This window comes from Prionailurus viverrinus, unplaced genomic scaffold, assembly GCF_022837055.1.
Source record: "Prionailurus viverrinus isolate Anna unplaced genomic scaffold, UM_Priviv_1.0 scaffold_49, whole genome shotgun sequence".
NCBI classification, from domain to species: Eukaryota; Metazoa; Chordata; class Mammalia; order Carnivora; family Felidae; genus Prionailurus; species Prionailurus viverrinus.
In genome coordinates this window covers 2,277,075-2,293,940 of record NW_025927612.1, presented here as the reverse complement: position 1 = coordinate 2,293,940, position 16,866 = coordinate 2,277,075, and the positions used below count along the sequence as shown (strand labels likewise).

The following is a 16,866-nucleotide window of genomic DNA, read 5'->3' as shown; positions in this document are numbered from 1 at the left end:
GTAGATTTCAAAGAAAAGTAGCTGTGTCAAGACTGGTAGGTTCATTAAGGGTATGGAAAGCATCTGCTGTCACTATGTGGAGGTCATTGGATAACTTCAGCAAGAGTGGTTTGAACGGAATGATATGGGCAGAGGTCATAACGCAATGAGCTGATGAATGAAGATGAGAAAACAGAGAGAGGAAGTGTCCATATTGTTCCCATCAGAATTTTGGCTGTGATTGAAAATAGATGATCTACTAACCAGAAGGGGATACAGAGTTGCAAAGTGAATGCAATATTTGGTGGAAAGTAAGCCCAATTAGTGAGAAAGTAATGATACACCATCTTTATATCACTGTTCCTTGTGCTGCTGAACACTTTTAAAGACTGAGCACTAACCTCAAGGAACGTTGGTGGTCATCTACTCCAACTTTATAAAATGAAAAAACTGAAACCCAGTAAAGGAAAGGGACATGTGCTCAACCTTGGCCTGTGAAAACATTCAAATCATTTTATTCCTCTTGGGTTTTCTTTTTATCACTCTTATCTTATTTCATAAATTAAGTACCATTCATCCTAGTTCCTTATTTAATACTTCTAACTTTTTATTTTGTAATAACTATAGATTTACAGGAAATTGTAAAAATAGTACAGTGCATCCCATGTACCCTTCACCCAGTTTCCTCCAGTGGTTAAGATCTTACATGATTAGTACAACTTCAAAACAAGCATTATTGATGATGGTACAATACTGCTAACGAAACTATAGACCTTATTTGGTTTCATCAGAGTTTACATGCATTCATTTGTGGGTCTATGTAGTTTTAGCACGAATAATGTAATCAACACCATAATTAAGATACAGAATTATTTCATCGGCACAAAGGAACTCCCTATGTTGATCCCTTTACAGTCGCACGTATCTCATACTTCCTCCAGTCCCTACCCTGGCAAACGTGAATCTGTTCCTCATTTCTATAGTTTTGTCATTTCAAGAATGCAGCCACAGAGTATGTGACATTTTCAAACTGGCTTCTTCATTCATCGTAATACCCTTGAGGTCCACCCAAGTTGTGTAGATCAATAGTCGTCTGTTTTTCTTCAATTGCAGGGCAGTATTCCATGGTACAGGTGCTTGCTTTAATCACTCACTCAGTTGCAAGACAGCTGGGTTGTCTCCAGTTTTTAGCTGTTAAATAAAGCTGCTAAGAACATTGGTGTACGAGTTTTTGTGCCAACACAGGGTCTCACTTCTGGGGGATGAATGTCCAGGAGTGCAATTGCTGGGCTGTATGACACATGTGTGTTTAACTTTGTTAGAAATTTCCAAACTCTTTTCTAGGGAAGCTGTACCATTTAACATTCCTACAAGTACTGTATGAGATATCTGGTTTGTATGCTCAACAGCATCTGGTATTTTTACTATTTCTTCTTCAGCCATTCTGATAAATGTGTAATTGTAATTCATTGTGGTTTTAATTTGCATTCCCTCATGACTAATGAAGTTGAAGATCTCTTCGTGTGCTTACCTGCCACCCACGTGTCCTCTTTAGTGAAATGTCTATTCGTGTCTTTTGCTCACTTTCTAAATGGATGGTTTTTTATTGTTGATTTTATATAGTCTAGATTGATTAGATATATTGTTTGCAAATAATTTCCTTCAATAATTTCCGCCTCTTAAATTTTTTACAGAGCAAAAGTGTTTCATTTTGATGAAGTCCAGTGTAGCAGTTCTTTCCTTTTAGGACTGTGCTTTTGTGGTGGAGGCCAAGAACTCATGATTTTTCTCTGATTGTTTTTTCCCTAAAAGATTTCTAGTTCTACATCTTTTATCTAAATCCATGATATTTTTTGAATTAATTTCTGTCTAAGGTGTGCAGCTTAGGTCAAAGTTCATTTTTTTGCCTATGGGTGTAAATCGCTCCAGCATAGCTTGTTGAAAAGACTATTTATCCTCACTCCATTGAATTGCTTTTACACGTTTGTCGAAATCAGTTGCACATATACCACACTGTCTTGATTACTGTAGCTTTATAGTAAGTCTGCAAGTCAGGTAATGTGAGTCTTCCAACTTCTTCAAAACTGATTTAGCTTAATTAATTTTATACCTGGATAATTTCATTTTTCCTACAAGGAAAGAAAAAAATAGAGAACTGTGGCTGTGGGAAATTACAGAAAATACGGCATTTACACTCCCTGTGCCCTACAGTAGTGGTTTTTAAACTTTAGTATGCCTTAGAATCAGCTGGGGCATTCACAGAGATTTCTAGGTTCCACCCCGAGAGATGAAGGCTGACCTCCAAGTGATTCACGTGCAGGTGGACTAAACCTTGAAATCTGAAACACAATAAGCTAGGGAGAAGCAAGAAGAAAAATAAAAAAACAAAAACCAACCCTTTGCCACTATTGTTGAGATTGTTTTCTTTCTTCCCACTTCCTCCAATTCTCACTTTAATTTCAAGTATACAATAGGCTTGACTCTTTTCTGAAGACACGCTTATCATTTGTAGTTATACATAGAAAGAATAATGCAACAGAACTTGTTAAAACATGATTTTTGTTACATCATAAGTCCTGAGTGTTTCTGGAAAAACCTATTTATATCATAATGGCAGTTCCTAGGTAAATAGGATCTCTTCAGTAGGAATTTGCTTCAGAGTCAAATATGCTAGAACTCATCTATTTGGTTAGAACGGCACCCACATAGATTCAACCTTCGATAGGTATCTCAGAATGCCTAATATTCTAGAGATCAAGAAGGAAGACACAAGCCATATGGCTCTCAATGAAGGCTAAGAGTACAGGTAGGGCGCTAATGAGACACCTTCACTTCCCTCCATTAACTATAGTATATTCAGGGGCGCCTGGGTGGCTCAGTCGGTTGAGCGTCCGACTTGGGCTCAGGTCATGGTCTCGCAGTCTATGAGTTCGAGCCCTGCATTGGGCTCTATGCTGACAGCTTGGAGCTTGGAGCTTGGAGCCTGGAGCCTGCTTCGGATTCTGTGTCTCCCCCTCTCTCTGTCCCTCCCCCGCTCATGCTGTGTCTCTCTCTCTCTATCAAAATTAAATAAACATTAAAAAAAAGATTTTAAAAAAACTGTAGTATAGTCATTTACTTGTCCAACATGAGCATAACTCTCATAACTACAAGATTGAAACACAAAATGCTCTTCTGCCTTTAACTTATTCTAGGGATTGTGTCTAAAAATGAAAATAAAGACTTCAAAGCTAAGCAAGGGAAAAGTAAACATTTGAAATATACTTGGATATTTCCTTCCAAGATGTCCATGCCAATGTACCTTCCATAGCCTTAAAAAAAAACTTTACTACTGAAATCATCTTCGTATGCACTTTGTAGGCCAGTTACAGTGAAACTTTCAGGAAGACATCTTGTACTCAGTGCATTATTAACACCCTTCCACTGGGCTACAATAGGGGCTGCGCCACTGTCTGTCTACACACGAGGTGGGTTAATTTTCAGACCATGCTTAATATACAAATTGAAAAAACAAAATTTACCCCATTGGTCTCCTGGTTTATTCTAGAGAAGACAGTTCTTGCAAAAGCTCTTCCTTTTCTTGTTGCAACTCCTGCAAATGCTGTTGGTTTTGCTCCAGTCTGTCCTCCAGCCACTGCAGGAGAGGCCCACTGACTGCAGACATCTGGCTGCACAGGTTCTTGGTGAACACTTCAATGCAAGAAACGCACAGATGAGGGAACACTCTGCCACTAGGAGCCCCCCAACCACGAGCACACAAAGAAGGAGCTGGAGAAGGAAGTGGGACTAGCAGATGATCTCGGACACCTTCCTGAGTATGCCTGGATCCATAAGGTGGAGGGAAGCCTGGCCATGCAGAGAGCAGAAACTGGCTCTTTCCTCCCTCCTGCAGAAGGGCTAAGAACTACAGGTCTCTTTCCCCAGCCCCGGGCATTGGCATGGTGCAAATGACCAGTGACCCCGACTCCCAGAGAGCAACAACTCTGCCTTCTGCCACTTATTTTTCCACAAGCCCAGTAGGAAAATGGCTCCAATGTTTCATATATTAAGAAATAAATACATTAATTCAACTCACCTCAGAGCTACTCTTTAATTTTTTTTATTTCTTTAATATAATCTATTGTCAAGTTAGCTAACATGCAGTGTATACAGTGTAGAGCCACTCTTTTAAAATGATGACAACAGAGAGATGAAGAGTCAGGGAGCTCCTGTCATTCATGTTCAGCTTGATGGGGAGACAAGGATTCTATAGTCCTCTTTTTGCAACAAATTCTGCCTAATGGAAATATCTTTTTCTCCCTCATTACATATGACTTCTTGAAAATGACCAGTGTAAGACTGTGGGATGCATCTTCCCAGATATATGTATATAGTTCCATATAAATGGAACTATAAAGTATGCAGTATTTTGTGCAATGCTTCCTTCACTTGGCATAATTCCCTTGAGATTCATCCAGGTGGTATATGTCTCAGCAGTTCTCTTTGTTGTTGAGCAGTACTCCACTGTCTGGATGGATCACACTTTGTCTACCCACTGACAGACACTCGGGTGTCTCCACCTTTTGGCCATTGTGAATAATGTTACTATGAATACTTCCGTACAGGTTTTTCTTTGAACACCTGTTTTCAACTCTTTGGGGTCTATGTAGAACTGGTGGGATATGTCATCATCGTAACTGCCAAGCCCTTTAGGGGTGCCTGGCCGGCTCAGCCAGAAGACCCTGCGGCTCTTGATCTCAGGGTCATGAGTTTGAGCCCCGTGATGGGTGCAGAGATTACTTAATAATACATAAATAAATGAACTCAAAACAATTTTTTTAAAAAGCTTAAATACATCTGGAATTTACTTTTGTGTAGGATTTTAGGTAGGACTCTATTTTCCTCCAAATGTTAATAGAAAAATAGAAGCCCATGAAGATTAAGAATGTCTCTTGGATATATATATATATATATATATATATATATATATATATATATATAATAAAAAATGTACAAGGGCACCTGGGTGGCTCAGTCGGTTAAGCATCCACTTCGGTCAGGTCATGATCTGTGTCTCCCTCTCTCTCTGCTCCTCCCCTGCTCATACTCTGTCTCTCTCTCTCTCTCTCAAAAATAAATAAACATTAAAAGATTACAAAAAAAGAATGTCTCTTCTGTTTGTCACTGAGCCCCAGTGCCTAGAACAGTGCCTAGCTGAAAGCAGGTGCTCATATGTTTCTTGAATGAACTAACAAACAAGTGAACTTGCCCAACACTATTTAGTAAATAATCCATCCTTTCTTACTGATTCGAAGTGATAGATTTATTAAACATAAATTTTTATATACACATGGGCCCAATTCTGGGCTCTATTCAGTTCTACTGATTTAATTGTTCATTTTTTATAAGTTTTAAATTACTGCAGCTTTAGAGTATGGCTACATATCATATATTGCCAACTTTTAGCTCTTTGTCATGTTTTACCTCCAGATAGAAATGATGGGACAGATATGCCGAGTCATCTCTTCTTTTCCTCTAAAAGTAACGGCCTCACCTTCTTCCCCACTGTTGACTTTGACAGTCGCTGGGGAAGACTACACAGAATGGCCTCAAAGACGAGGAATGGAAGGGTAGGAGCGTACGCTGGAGAAAAGTGATTTAGTACGTATATTGTACTGAGTTTCTGTTCCTTGGCCTTGTGTAGGAATTCCTTCTGTGTTCACTGACATAAAACGATTTCCTCTTTCATACCCTCCCTTCTATCTGTCTCTCCATCTCTTTCAACTCCCACCATAGGCTAGTAGTGGTATGCTGGAACCAGTTTAGATCAGCTCATGAGAGCCATCCATTGAAATTTCAGGAAGTCTGCAAGCTGGTTGAAGCCACATTAGTTATTTGAAATCAACCATGGTAGGGGTATTACACCATGGAAACTGGCAAACACAAAAACTCAGGGCCCTTCCCCCTCCCTGAGAGCTGGGGTTAAACATACACCAGCACACCACCTAGGAAAATGATCATAAAGCTTGTTCCAGTCTTTCTTCCAGCCTTATTCTAGTTGTATATATAGTAAACGGTCCACAGGGTCCTAAATAAAAATTGGGAGTAGGATTAAGGAACGGCAAAACTCTTGAAAAAGGAAATTCAAGGAGAACTTGTACCTATCACTTCAAGCACTTAACACTAAATTTGTCCTGTCAGCTGAGTATTTAGGGATCACTGTCTGTGTTCTAAAAAAACAAACAAACAAACAAGCCTTACCTGAGCCGTTATGGATCTTGGTTACTGAGTCCAGATGCGTAAGGCTAAAGGGATAAAATAGTTTAGGTCAGTAGCAAAGCAGCACTGAAAGGAAAACAAAGTGGTCATGGACAATATAACAAGTGATAAACTGCACCAGAACTTTGCCAGTTGGATTAGATGAATATGTATAATTTAAATCACATTACAGTTAAATTTTGCATTATTTGGGGATCTGGTTTTCTTCAGAACTTTAAGATAATTCAAAGAGATAATATTAAATTACTGTCTCTCACTTCATATAGTACACATTTATTGGGAAAGACCCAGTGCTTGGCAACAGAGCTACTAAAATGTTGCAGTTTATTTTTTTTAACAACCAAAAAGTGCCTTTGCCCTTGAAGGGTTCAAAGTGCAGCAGGAAAGCAACGAATGTTAAACAGATTGTTAACACACTTTCTCACAGATGACAGAGGAGGGAAGACTCTACCTGTGGATCCTCCTATATGCGTCCTGCTCCTCTTGGCACAGGATCTTGGGCAGCTCGACTGCTGATTCAAGGCATACTTTCCCAATGGTCACATGAGGCACAATATGGATTGGGATTTCAATCCTCTCATACCTGCAAGACAATCAGTTCAGGTCAGTTTTGTTTCCAGCTTTATTTTGGTGTAATTGACAAAAAGGAATTACATACATTGAAGGTGTAGAAATTGATATTTTGACATTGATAGTTTGAGTAAAATGATCACGACACTTAAGCTAATTAACATATCCATCACCTCACATAGTTACCATTCTTTTTGTGTGTATGTGGTAAGAATACTTAAGATCTACCTTCTTAGAAAATATCAAGTATACAACACAGTATTGTTAACTATACTCAGCATGTTGTGCATTCGATCTCCAGAACTCATTCATACTGAAACTTTGTACCCTTTGACCAACACTTCCTCATTTTCCCCTGCACCACTCCTGCCATAGCAACCACCATTGTACTCTCAACTCAATGAGTTTGGCTATTTTTATTTATTTCAATTCATCCATTGACAGAACTTAAGGTTGCTTATGTATCTGGTCTACTGTGAATAATACTGCAATGAATATTGGAGTGCAGATATCATTTTGAGACCCATATTTTATTTTCTTTGGATATATACCAAGAAGGGGGTTAATTTTTAATGCCGAGTTGTCATAATCAGTTTTCTATAGTCCTAATAGAAATTTTGGGATACGCTGTACTCAAAGATTAGACATTCTTGTCATTCATTTAGTAGCGCAACATCAAAGGGGACTGAGTTCTAACTGAGCTCATCTGGGGAGCAAATTAGAAGCACATTTGCAGAGTCAATATTCTCTATTCTCCTAGAAAACCTGGAGCCCTTTCATAAACTTAATGGAGGACTTGGGAGCACAAGGGGAAAAGGGGACTATCTAATTAATGCTGTTTTTTGTTGAGAAGTTGCCAGTGGGGTTGAACACCTTGATCACAAAGCCTGGGGAAAAGTAACTGCGGACTCTTCAATGATTCCATCAGATTCATTATGTAAATTGGATTACTCATATAAATGCTCATTTGTTCTAACTCAGTGTTCACCAGTGGCCCTCACTTCCCATTCTCTCCCCTGGGAGGGAAATAGGTAAGAAATTCATAAATACTTGTATTTTCATGCTAGAACAGGAGAAACAAACATGCTTGTTACTGAGGTCAACTAATCTACCTCTAACCTACTTCTCACCCCAAATACGCCTAAACTCCACCTAATGGTGGGTTCAGTGGAGCATCCGGGTTGAGGGCCGCTGGCACTGTGAGGCCTCACTGGCACATGGCAGAGCAGCAGCATAAGATCTAGCCCTCCTCTCTCTCTTTCGCATCCAGCAGGATGTGTCTGGGCTCTATACCATAATATAGGTAGGACCCAAATAATGGAGAATTACAAGCACCCCTCCTCACATCCAAGTAGCTGCTTTTGGTCTGCAGAAGGCCCTTTGCAGTAATACACATGACTATTTTTTTTTATAAGTATGTATGTATGTATGTATGTATGTATGTATTTTAATGTTTACTTCTTGAAAGAGAGAAACAGAGTGCAAGCTGGGGAGAGGCAGAGAGAGAGAGAGAGAGAGGGAGGGAGACACGGAATCCGAAGCAGGCCCCAGGCTCTGAGCTCTCCGCACAGAGCACGACATGGAGCTCAAACCCACAGACCGCAAGACTATGACCTGAGCTGAAGTCAGATGCTTAACTGACTGAGCCACCAGGTGCCCCTTTATTTATTTATTTTGAGAGAGACAGGGAGAGAGAGTGCAAGCAAGGGAGGGGCAGAGGGAGACGGATTGGGAGAATCCCAAGCAAGCTCCTCACTGTCAGGACAGGACCCGACACAAGGCTTCAACTCACGAACCGTGAGATCATGACCTGAGCCAAAATCAAGAGTCAGACACTTAACTGACTGAGCCACCCTGGCGCCCCACAGTGACTGTTACTACTGATGATTCCAAACACCTGGAAGAAGTCAGCCTCCTGTTGCCATAAGGCTATTTAGTAGGGTTTCCTACTGAGTTTGTCAGGACTAAGAGCAGAAATGGGACTGGACACACATTTCCATAAACTCCTATTGGAAATGGCTCGAGCCTCTGTCAGTTCACTCAAAACTACAACCCCACAACCTATGGAGGCAGAGATGCAAAGCTTAGGGCAGAGATCCTGCTTCTGCTAATGAACTGCAGTTGGCCATGGAACAGCAGGGGTCTAAGCTCCACAGGAAGTAGATTTTGTACAGTGCAGGACTGTGACTGTATTTTCTCTTCCTTATGATTTTCTCAATAACATTCTCTCTTCTGTAGCTTACTTTTTTGTAAGAACACAGTGTATAACACATATACCATACAAAACATGTGTTAATTAGTTTATGTTACTGTATTAAGGCTTCTGGTCAGTAGTGAGTTATTAGTAGTGAAGTTTGTGGACAGTCCAACAGTTCTATGTGGGTTTCTTACCACACAGGGAGTCGGCACCCCTAATCCTTCTGCTGTTTACGGGTCAACTGTAATAGCTGGAATAGTTATTCCCAGTATTCCTGTTGAGAGCAGCTACAAGAACTGGGCCAAATAAAATGGCACCTATCGCTATGTGTTGCAACTTCATAGGAACATTTACTTTGTGAAAATTCTTGGAACTGATCTGTGTCGCGGATGCATGGGTGTCTTCACTTTGTGAAAACTTATTGAGCTGGACATTAAAATTAGTGCACTTTTCTATATGCATTTCACTTCAACTGAAAAGCTAAAATCAACCAAGCAAATTAAGTTTCTGACAGGTCAGAACATATTAAAATACTAGTGTGGAAGTCTACTGCTGAAGGGATTGTTCAACAATTATTTTCTGAGCACCAGGCGTACAGTGACAAAAGGCAAGCCTTTGTTTCAAAGATCTTACAATGTTATTAGAGAGATTAAATACTAAAATAAAATGTTGTAAGTATTATGATAAAGGAAATATAGTGTCCTACTTAGTTCTGAGAAGGAATACTTAGCTTGGGTGGTACTAGCTAACATAATCAAGGAGGGAAAAGGAAAAAAACACAGATATACAAAATATGACAAGGAGGAGGTAACTATTAAAATAGGAGAGATGAGGGGCGCCTGGGTGGCGCAGTCGGTTAAGCGTCCGACTTCGGCCAGGTCACGATCTCGCGGTCCGTGAGTTCGAGCCCCGCGTCGGGCTCTGGGCTGATGGCTCAGAGCCTGGAGCCTGTTTCCGATTCTGTGTCTCCCTCTCTCTCTGCCCCTCCCCCGTTCATGCTCTGTCTCTCTCTGTCCCAAAAATAAATAAACGTTGAAAAAAAAAATTAAAATAAAATAAAATAAAATAGGAGAGATGTAAAATACCATAGGAGACTACCCAGCAGATCGATCTCTCTGCAAATAAATTTGAAAACAAGACAAAATGGATAGTTTCATGGGAAAATACAATTTACCAAAATTGACCTCACTAAGTAGTAAAAGGGGAACAGATTCTGCAGGCAGCATGGGCATAGATATGACCGGGAGAGACTCTAGCTAGGGAAACAGGCAAACCATGAACAGCTTCCAGTTTGGGGCTTTTTTTTCTGAGGGCATTAGGGAGCAGGACCATTTCAAATAGGCTACATCATAGATACCAGATTGGAGGGAAGGAAGACTGGAGCACAATGGGTGGGTGAAATGGAAACTAAAAGGAGTTTTTAAAAAATAATGAAAATGAAAATACTACTATCCCAGCATCTGTGGGATATATTTAAAGCAGAGATCAGTGGAAAATCATAGCCTTAAGCACTTATATATCAATGAAGGACCAAAAATATATTAATTAACCCCTAAACGCCAATTACTAAGATAAAACACAATAAAATAACTGAAGTAAAATATAAAGGAAGGGAAAAATGAAAGCTACAAGAAAAATTAATGCGATTGGGAGGAAAAAAACTAATATAAAGAATGATTGTTTTGAGAAAATTAACAAAATAGACACACTACTAGCTAACATAATCAAGGAGGGAAAAGGAAAAAAATACAAATATACAAAATATGAAATGACAAGGAGGAGGTAACTATTAAAATAGGAGAGATGTAAAATACCATAGGAGACTACCCGGCAGATCGATCTCTCTGCAAATAAATTTGAAAACAAGACAAAATGGATCGTTTCATGGGAAAATACAATTTACCAAAATTGACCTCATTAGGAAAGAAAACATAAACAGACCAATTCCCATAGCAAACAGAGAAATATACCAAGGGAATACCTACCACCCCCCAAATAAAAGACCCTGCTGCTTTCTTTGGGGAATATTCAAACAATACATTGTCCTCAATGCTACGTACATTGCACAAGAGCCTAAAAAAATGAAAGAAAAGTCCAAACAATTCTTGGGGAGCAAGTACAATATGGATGACTAAACCTGACTCAAGCAGTACCAAAAATTCAAAAAAGCTAAACTTATGATTACTTATGCAAACATACTAAGCAAAATATCAGTGAGCAAAGCCTGATATCACATTAAGGCAATTCAACAGGATATTTTTTCAGAAGCCAAGCTTGGTTCAATGGTAGGAAATCTATTAATACATCATATTAAGAGATCTGAAGAAAATATTAATTGCCTCCATAGATACTGAAAAAATTAACAAAATTCAACACTCAATCCTGATTACAACACAGAATAAAAGACAAAAGTAGGAATGTATCCTTTTTTTTTTGAGAGAGAGAGAGAGTGTGTGTGAGCAGGTGATAGGGGCAGAGGTAGAGAGAGCCCAATGTGGGGCTTGATCCCACGATCCTCGGATCATGACCTGAGGTGAAATCAAGAGTCAGGTGCTCAACTGACTGAGCCACTCAGGCACCCCAGGAATGTATACTTACTTACTATGAAAAAGTATGTTAACCTTAGGCCTGAATACCATCTTACTTAAGAGTGAGATGCCACAGGGATTTCCACAAGGATCAGAAACAAAGCACAAGTGCTTACTACTTCCACTACTATTTAAATGTTGTAAAGTAGATGTTAGTCAATACAGTTACACATAAGAAATCAATTACAAGTACAGAAATTGAAGAAGTGAAGCTATTTTTACTTACAGATGAAATATGATATTTATCTAGAAGTCTCCAAAAAACCAAAGGTAAAATTAACTCAAAGAATAAAGGAATTCAGGAAGGTAAAATTTACATACAGAAATAATAGTCGTCAAATATACAAACAATAAAAAGAGTGGCAATGGAAAAAACAAATGCAAAAAAAGAATCTCATGTATACCCAACTTCCTTCCCATCTCTGACCCTCCAACATGCTGTTTCCTCTACCTGGAGTTTCCCCCGCCTCCCCCGCCATTTTTACTTAGCTAACTTTTACTCATCCATCAGAAAACAGCTTAAGAATGCTTTCTTTAAACACCACACCATTTTACTTACATGTAGAACCTAAAAAACAAAATAAGTGAACAAAACTAATAGATGCAGAAAACAGAGTGGTAATTGCCAAAGAGGAAGGGGTAGGGGGATGGGCAAAATGAATGAAGGGGATCAAGAGGTACAGACCTCAAGTTATAAAATAAACAAGCCCTGGGGATGCAATGTACAGCATGGTGACTATAGTCAATAATACTGAATTGCATATTTGGAAGTTGCTAAGAGAGTTGATCTTGAAAGTTCTCATGACAAGAAAAATAATTTTTGTAACTGTGTGGTGAGGGTTGGTAACTAGACTTATTGTGGTGACCATATCACAGTGTATACAAATATTGAATCATTGTGTTGCATACCTGAAACTAACATAATGTTATATGTCAATTATATCTTAGTAAAGAATAAAAAGAATGCTTTCTTCAGCAAAAACTTCCTTGACTGTTCAGCAACAAATTAAGTATGTAATTGTCTTTTTTCTCTTTCCTTATTTTTCCAACTTTATTGAGATATAATTGATATATAATATTGTGTAAGTTTAAGGTATACGAGGCGTTGATTTGATACACTTATACACTGCAAAATAATTATCAACACAGAGTTAGCTAACACCTCCATTATATCACATAATTACCATTCCTCTTTTTTTGGTGAGAATGTTTAAGCTCTTTTACAAGTCCTGATGCCCAGGCATCATTCTTTACCTATGATACAGATCACAGTCTCTGGGGGAGGAACCCAGACATCCAGAGCAAGTGTGTGTGTGTGTGTGTGTGTGTGCGCGCGCGCACGCGTGCGCGCACAAAATTTTTTATAGCAGTTTTAGGTTCAGGGCAAAATGGAGAGGAAGGTGCAGAGATGTCCCCACACAGGCACAGCCTCCCCCATTAGCAACATCCTACACCAGAGTGGTACCTTTGTAATAACTGGTAAGCCTACAGTGACTTATCAATATCACACGAAGTCCACAGTTTACATTAGGACTCACTCTTGGTGTACATTCTGTGGGTTTTCACAAATGTATAATGGCATATACCCCATTATAATATCATACAGAATAATTTCGCTGCCCTAAAAGTCCTCTTTTCTCCCTAACCCCTGGCAATCTTTTTACTGTTTCTATAGCTTTTCCTCTTATAGCATGTCCTATAGTTGGAATTGTGTAGTATGTAGCCTTTTTGGATAGGCTCAGTGTATTTTTTAAACTACTTGGGTGATTCCAGTGCTCAGCCAAGTTTGGGAATGAGTGGTTTAACTCCTTTTTCTTTCTCCATACCTTCCAATCTACTCAGTCCAAATGTTCCTTAATTTTTGGTGACAAAGTATTCCTTAGAGTTGCAGAAGCCTATTAACTTTTCCTTAGAAAGGAAAAAAAAATAAGGTGAGGTACATGAGTTTTTTTGCTAACAATAAAAAAGCTAAAAGAGAAAAGCTGGTAAGCAAAGTGCTTTCTGGCTAGATATGAAACCTCAAAGGGACAATCAGTGAAATTAACGATACCTGGCATTCATATAAAATTACTAGGCATAGGAAAAAGCAGAAAAATGTGACCCATAAACAAGAAAAAATAAGTCAACAGAAACAGAGTTAAAAATATCAAAGATGAAATAATTAGCGGACAAGCATCTTAAAATAACCATTATAACTATATATATACATATTTATATGTATAACTATATATATGTATAACTGTATATATGTATATATGTCTGTATAACTATGTATATATACATATCTATATGTCTGTCTACATGACACTTTTTTAAATTTCTTGAAAAGATAATCAATTGTTTAAAGTAAAACGAAATAACAACATATTATGTTTTTATAACATACAAACAAGTAAAATCTATGTGTTGTGTACATTAGCACAAAAACCAGGACAGAAGTGGATGTATAGTGTTCCAAGGTTCTTAAAACTTCATGTGAACTACTATAATACCACTTGAAGGCAGACTGCGATAAGTAAAAATATGTAAACCAGCGGTTTTTCACCAGAGATGGTTTTCCCCTTCAGGAAACATCTGGCAATGTCTGGAAACATTTCTTATTGCTACAACTGAGGAGGTGCTCCTGGCATCTAGCAGGTAAAGGCCTGGGATGCTACTGCCCAACACCCTAAAATATACAGGAGTCCCACCACCACTACAGTTATCCCACCCAATATGTCAATGGTGATGATGTGCTATATTCCCTAAAGCAAGCACTGAAGTAACATAACAAAAAATTATAGCTAATAGACCTAAAAAGGGGATAAAATTAAATCATAAAAATTACTCAATCCAAAAGAAGGCAAAAGAGGAAAAGGTGAACATAAATCAGATAAGACAAATAAAAAACAAACAGCAAGATGGTAAGGAAGACCCAACTATATGCTAACTACAAGAATTACACTTTAAATTTAAAGACAAAAATAAGCTAAAAGTAAAAAGACAAAATGTGCTAACAATACTCAAAAGAGAGTAGGTATAGCTATATTAATATCAGACAAAGTTGATTTTGGAGCAAAGAATATTAACAGGGATGGAGAAGGTAATTTCATAATGACAAGAAGGTGAATTCATAAAAAATACATAACAGTCCTAAACATGTATACACCTAATGACAGAGCTTAAGAAGATATTAATAAAAAACTGATAGAACTATGATAACAGACTGATCCACAATTATAGCTGGAGGGTTCAAAAACCTTCTCTCAAAAATTGATAGAAGAGTAGACACAAATATCAGTAAGGATAAAGACTTGAAAAACACTATAAAACAACTTGATCTAATTGATATTTATAGGCACACTTCACCCAACAGTAGAACAACTTTTCAAATACACACAGAAAGTTTACCTATAGACCATATTCTGGGCCATAACACATTCTCAATAATTTTTAAAGGATTCAAGTCACATAAAGTATTTTCTTCTGAACACAGTGGAATTAAATTGGAAATCAACAACAGAAAGATATGGAAATACCAAAGTATTTAGAAGCTACATAACATACTTCTAAATAACCTCCGGATCCAGAGATAAAATACTTAAGAAAAAGGATCAAAAATGAAGAATGCAATAAATGAGATTTGAAACAGGCCTGATGCATTGTGCAGCAGTCTGGAAGAAGCAGAGTAACAGATTAGTGAGATAGAAGAGAAAATAATGGAAGATAATGAAGCTGAACAAAAGAGAGAAAGAATTATGGAACATGAGAATAGACTTAGGGACCTCAGTGACTCCATTGAATGTAATAACATTCATAATAAATTCATATTATAGAAATCCCAGAAGAAGAGATAGAAAAGGGGGCAGAACATTTATTTCAAGAAATAACAACAGAAAACTTCCCTAATCTGAGGAAGGAAACAAACATCCAGATCCAGAGGCACAGAGAACTCCCACCAAAATCAACAAAAGCAGGCCAATACCAAGACATATTGTAATTAAATTTGTAAAATATAATGATAATGAAAAAAACCCTTAAAAGCAGCAAGACAAAAGAAGTCCTTAACTTAAGGGAAAACCCATAATGGTAGCTGCAGATTTCTCAACAGAAAGTGGGCAAGCCAGAAGAGAGTGGCATGATACACTCAAAGTACTGAATGGGAAAAACCTGCAGCCAAAAATACTCTATCCAGCAAGGTGGTCATTCAGAATAGGAGAGATAGCTTCCCAGACAAACAAAAACTAAAGGAGTTCATGACAACTAAACCAACCCTATAAGAAATATTAAAGGGGATTCTTTGAGTTGAAATGAAAGACCAAAAGTGAGAGTATTAAAAGTAAAAAATAGAAAAGCTGTAACAATAAGTATTTCTCCAAAAATGGGAGTCATAAAATGAAAGTATTAAAATATGACACCATAAACCTAAAACATGGGGGGTACAGGAGTAACTTAAGCAACCATCAACTTAACATAGACTGTAACATTCAGAAGATGTTATATACAAACCTATTGGTAACCACAAGTCAAAAATCAGTAATAGCTATGCAAAGAATAAAGAGAAAGGAATCTAAGATATCACTAAAGAAAGCTAACAAAACATGAAAGGGAGCAAGAGAAGAAATGATCAGGGAAAAACTACAAAAACCACCACAAAACAAGTAAGAAAATGGCACCTAAATACATATCAAGAAAACCTTTGGAAAAGACCACAGATACATGGAGGCTAAATAACCTGCTATTAAACAATGAATGGCTCAACCAGAAAATCAGTCAATACAGGGCTACCTCAAGAAGTAAGGAAAATCTCAAACAAGCTAAGCTTACACCTAAAGGAGCTAGAAAAAGAACAACAAACGAAGCCTAAAGCCAGCAGAAGGAAGAAAATGATAAAGAATAGAACAGAAATAAATGAGACAGAAACTGAAAAAAAAATAGAAAAGATCAATGAAACCAGGAACTGTTTCTTTGAAAAAATTAATAACATTGATAAACCTCTAGCCAGACTTATCAAAAAGAAAGGAGAAAGGACCCAAATAAATAAGATCACAAATAAAAGAAGAGAAATAACAACGCACACCATACAAATATTAACAATTATAAGAGAATACTATGGAAAACTATATGCCAACAAATTGGACAACCTGAAAGAAATGGATAAATTCCTAGAAACCTATAAACTATCAAAACTGAAACAGGAGGAAATAGAAAACTTTAACAGACCCATAACCAGCAAAGAAATCGAATCAGTAATAACAAATCTCCCAAGACACAAAAGTCCAGGATCAGATACCT

The 16,866-nt window shown here is 37.9% G+C and overlaps 1 protein-coding gene across 6 annotated transcripts in view; it reads right to left on the bottom strand.

Moving 5' to 3' along the window:
• Window positions 1–568: 568 nt before the first annotated feature.
• Window positions 569–16,866, bottom strand: part of BRCC3 (BRCA1/BRCA2-containing complex subunit 3) — a 62,947-nt gene continuing 46,649 nt past the window's right edge. For all 6 annotated transcript variants that reach the window (XM_047847507.1, XM_047847510.1, XM_047847506.1 and 3 more), the window contains 4 exons: window positions 6,689–6,820; window positions 6,220–6,263; window positions 3,501–3,669; window positions 569–2,108 (listed from right to left, as the gene is read on the bottom strand). In XM_047847507.1, coding sequence (XP_047703463.1) covers window positions 3,518–3,669; window positions 6,220–6,263; window positions 6,689–6,820 — 328 coding nt within the window. In that variant the 3' untranslated portion in view covers window positions 569–2,108; window positions 3,501–3,517. The remainder of the gene's footprint in view (window positions 2,109–3,500; window positions 3,670–6,219; window positions 6,264–6,688; window positions 6,821–16,866) is intronic.